The sequence below is a fragment of the Babylonia areolata genome, chromosome 3, assembly GCF_041734735.1.
Source record: "Babylonia areolata isolate BAREFJ2019XMU chromosome 3, ASM4173473v1, whole genome shotgun sequence".
Classification (NCBI taxonomy): domain Eukaryota; kingdom Metazoa; phylum Mollusca; class Gastropoda; order Neogastropoda; family Buccinidae; genus Babylonia; species Babylonia areolata.
Genome location: NC_134878.1, coordinates 48,301,853 through 48,306,557, shown reverse-complemented (window position 1 = coordinate 48,306,557; position 4,705 = coordinate 48,301,853). Strand labels below are relative to the sequence as shown.

The window sequence follows — 4,705 nt, the reverse complement described above, 5'->3', positions numbered from 1 at the left end:
TTACAGAACACGTGACATACATGGGGACTCTCAGCTTTACAGAACGTATAACACAGAATGGTTGTCAGCTTTATAGAACACGTGACAAAAGAGGGGCTGTCAGCTTTATAGAACATGTGACATGGAAGGGCTGTCACCGTTACAGAACGCATGACACAGAAAGGAGTTTTATAGAACACGTAACATACATCCTAATTGGGATAGTCAGCTACATAGAATGCATGTCATAGGAAAGGCTGTCAGCTTTATAGAACACGTGACATACAAGGGCTGTCAGCTCTATAGAACACATGACATACAAAGGGACTGTCAGCTTCATAGAACACATGACATACAAAGGGAATGTCAGCTTTATAGAACACGTGACATAGAAGGGCTGTCAGCTTTATGGAACAAATGACACAGAAGGGCTGTCAGCTTTAAAGAACAGATGACACAGAGAGGAATTATCAGCTTCATAGAACACGTGACACAGAAGGGCTGTCAGCTTTATAGAACAGATGACACAGAAGGACTGTCAGTTTTATAGAACAAGCGACACAGAAGGGCTGTCAGCTTTACAGAACTCAACGTTCTTCACTTCACACACAGGAGTCACGTTTGAAAAATAAAACTCACTCAGGAACGAACGCCTCCACGTCGTTGGCTCCCTTGTAGGCCTTGAGGATCCGCACCAGCTCGTAGTTAGTCCTGAGAGGGAACTCCTGCCCCGACAGGTTGATGACGTATTCCCACTGGCCCTTGGTCCACAGGTCCTGCAGGCAGACGATCTCGGGCTCCAGCACGCTGAATTTGCCCCAGTAGACCTTCACAGCACGCGAGGCCATGAAGACGTTGGGGAAACAGTTGGACACCGCTTCCATTGCCTGCCGGAAGTGGACAGAGGACTTCTGGTCCGCGTGCAGGCAGTACCAGTTCTGGGGTCTGTAGATGGCTCTCAACAGGTCCACCACCTGTTAAAAAAACAACAACAAAAAACGGGGGGGGAAAAACCCAAAAAAACTCACCCCTACTCAGCTGTCATTTTTAGTTGACTGACCACCACCTGTCCAGTCATCTCTCCCCCATCCCCTACCCCGACCCTCTTTCTCATACACATCTCTCCATTCACACATCCGTCCGTCATCAGCCTTCCACACCCAACACATCCTCAATTCTTTCCAACGTAAACCTACATTCCCAGTCTCTACATCTCCTCCTCTTGTGTGTCAAGGTTCAGCTAACCCCTCCCCTCCCCGCCCCCCTTCGCTCCCCGCACCCCCTCCCCCCACCGCCATCCCCAACCTGTGAGGCCTGTTTGTAGGCCAGGACAATGAAGGCAACAGGAAATATCACACACACACACACACACACACACACACACTCCGACCTACCTACCTGCGAGGCCTGTTTATAAGCCAGGACAGTGAAAGCGATGGGAAAGTTCTCCTCCATGCGTGTCAGAGGGTCCATCAGGAAGCCGTAGTGCTGCCGGAAGCCGCTGCAGTTGCCCGCCAGCTGCCCGATGTGGACGTCCGTGGGAATGGGCACCTGCTGTCGCTCCAGGGCGTTGGCCTTGTCCACCTCCTGGCTGTGCCCATGCAGCACTTTGCGACAGTCCACCTCCCGCACCCTCACGCTCAACCCCTGCTCCCTCAGGTACGCCCCCAGGAGCTGCAGCAGGGGGGGAGGGCAGCTCGCGTGATGATGTAATGTTACGTCATGTGATGTGATGATGTAATGTTACGTCATGTGATGTGATGATGTAATGATATGTCAGGGGGTGTGGTGACGCAATGTTGCGTCATGTCGTGTGATGGTGTAATGTTACGTCATATGGTGTGATGATGTAATGTTATGTCATGTGATGTGATGACGCAACGTTGCGTCATGTGGTGTGGTGATGCAATGTTACGTCATGTGATGTGATGATGCAATGTTACGTCATGTGATGATGCAATTTTATATGGCACAATGTTATGCCATGTAATGATACATTGCTGGGGCCATGTGATGATACAACGTAACGTTAGGTGATTATACAATGTTATGTGATACAATGTTACGCCATGTGGTGATATAAATGTTACGCCATGTGATGATGATACACTGCTATGTCATGAGATGAAAAAATGTTATGCCATGAGATGATACACTTGCATTGCCATGTGATGATGAATTGTTATACCATGTGATGATGCATTGTTAAATCATGTGATGATAAAATGTCATGTCATGCGATGATATAATGATATGTGGTGTGATACATGCTGTAAAGCTATGAGAATTGTTGACAGGCTGTCACGCAGTGAGTATTGACAGGCCGTGAAGCGGAATATTGACATGTTGAAAATCTGAAAGTTGACAGGCTGCAAATAAGTGGGTGTTGACAGATTGTAAAGTGTTGACAGGGTGCAAATTGTTGACAGTGTGCAAACTGTTGACAGTGTGCAAAGTGTTGTAAATTGTTGACAGTCTGTAAAGGATTGAGTGTTCACGGGCTGTAAAGTGTTCACAGGCTATAAAGCAATTAGAATTGACAGGCTGTAAAGGAATGAGTTTTGACAGGCTGTAAAGTGTTGACAGGATATAGAGCAGTGGGTGTTTACAGCGTTGAGAGGATATAGAGCAGTAGGTGTTGACAGGATGTAAAGTGTTGAGAGGATATAGAGCAGTGGGTGTTCACAGTGTTGAGAGGATATAAAGCAGTGGGTGCTGACAGGATGTAAAGTGTTGACAGGCTAAAAAGTGTTGAGAGGATATAAAGCAGTGGGTGTTGACAGGATGTAAAGTGTTGAGAGGATATAAAGCAGTGGGTGTTGACAGGATGTAAAGTGTTGACAGGATATAAAGAAGTGGGTGTTGACAGGATATAAAGTGTTGACAGGATATAAAGCAGTGGGTGTTGACAGGATATAAAGTGTTGAGAGGATATAGAGCAGTGGGTGTTGACAGGATATACAGTGTTGACAAGCTATAGAGCAGTGCGGGGGAAGAAGGCGGTGTGTGTGTGTGTGTGTGTGTGTGTGTGTGTGTGTGTGTGTGTGTGTGAAAGGTTTGAATACAAGAGGAAATATTAATGTCACTATGACTTGAACATGGTGTCTGAATCCCCGTTGGTTTACCTCGCTTCTTCGTGACATCACCGCTCGCGCATCTTCACGGAGATTATAGTCTGAAACACACACACACACACACACACACACACACACACACACACACACACCAATACACACGCACACACACACACACACACCAATGCGCACACATACACACGCGCGCAAACACACACACACACACACACACACACACACACAGTGGTATGTTTCTTTGTTACCTATTTTATTGTAAAATTCTTCATTAACATTCACATCGACCAGTGCTATGGCTCCTCTTCACCTAATTCACTGCACAATTCTTCATTACCATCAAGTCAAACAGTGCTACGGCAGTTCTTACTGTGTCGCATATTTCCTCTTCACCTAATCTACTGTGATATTCGTCATGAACATTCAATCAATCAGTCCATTGACATTGTTTACCAAGTCATATGGCTCCTTTTCACCTATTTTGCTGTAAAACTGTTCATTAACATTCAAATCATCCAGTGCTATGGGCATTGTTACCATGAATTGTCGCGTGTTTCCTCTTAACCTATATCAACTGTACAAATTTTGACCACATTGATCAATTGTACTACATCACTGTCCCAACTTTGATAAAGAAGCTCTCGTCTGGAACTACTACGATGAGATAATCAAATGTAAAAATGATCAGAGATGTTCCCTCTTACGATCATACTGTGGCTCTGTATGTCCACTGCATGCGATCTGTGTTTTAATTCATGACAGTTCGATTCATGACAGACTGTTTCGTGGGTCCATGCTTAAAAATGTTTCAATGTACTGCATACGCGTAGGCATGACAAGTATTTACCTGCGGAGTGTGCCTTGTATGTTATAACATGGATACCACAGCTACACTATCAAAATTACCAATGGGGAGCTCGGTCATGTTTGTTATTAGCCTTGACCAGAGTCCATACGTCGATTACACTGGGTAATCGAACGTGTGTGCTTGATCTGGACTTTGATTAGACCTTTCTTAATCGTTTTTACTTGTTCTATTATTTTCAGAATGAGTTCTGTACTTGTCTTTTCTGTTAGTGTGGTGTTGGATATTTCTGGAGAGAGAGGTGATGTTCTGTTAATTCCCGAGTACAATCAAAGGACAAATGGCGCTCCAATCACGATTTTGCTTTTTCTCAACCTTGTCAGTTCAATAACCTAAATGGGTGTTGATATATCTGTTTACAGAATTGTGATTGGACTGTTCAAAGGCACAGCCAGTCTGCTGCACAAAAAATTGTTCTTCTTAAACAAGGCAGCAACCATCCCATTTTATCTTTTAATTTATGCTACTAGAAATGAACACTTGATTTTATCTGTTATGTTATTTTTCTTTGCCATGCATTTCAATGTTGACATGTTTATACAAAATACATTACAGACCCAATGACCCACATGGTGGGGTTGCCATATATGTAAAAGATTACTTGTATCTTAAACCTCGTCCTGACCTGTATGTTGATACTCTTGAAGCAGTATGGATTGAAACCAAGATTGACCAAGAGAGCTTACTTGTTGGGTCATTCTATCATCCCCCTAATGCAAATGTTGATTACTGGAACTTGATAAATGATAGTATTAGGAAAGCTGACAGAACA

General features: G+C 44.4%; 1 protein-coding gene across 1 annotated transcript; it reads right to left on the bottom strand.

Moving 5' to 3' along the window:
• Positions 1-614: 614 nt before the first annotated feature.
• On the bottom strand, positions 615-3,149 carry LOC143280353 (beta-1,3-galactosyl-O-glycosyl-glycoprotein beta-1,6-N-acetylglucosaminyltransferase 3-like). Its single transcript, XM_076584987.1, has 3 exons — positions 3,105-3,149; positions 1,378-1,653; positions 615-953 (listed from the first exon to the last, which is right to left on the bottom strand). The coding sequence occupies exons 1-3, from the start codon at positions 3,120-3,122 to the stop codon at positions 615-617; spliced, it is 633 nt and encodes a 210-aa protein (XP_076441102.1). The 5' UTR covers positions 3,123-3,149.
• Positions 3,150-4,705: the final 1,556 nt, after the last annotated feature.

What these genes read in the sequence shown, in the direction of transcription:
- LOC143280353 (XM_076584987.1), bottom strand. An exon ending in CTTATAAACAGGCCTCGCAG is followed by an intron (nt 954 to 1,377) that starts GTAGGTAGGTCG and finishes TTTTTTTAACAG; the next exon opens with GTGGTGGACCTGTTGAGAGC.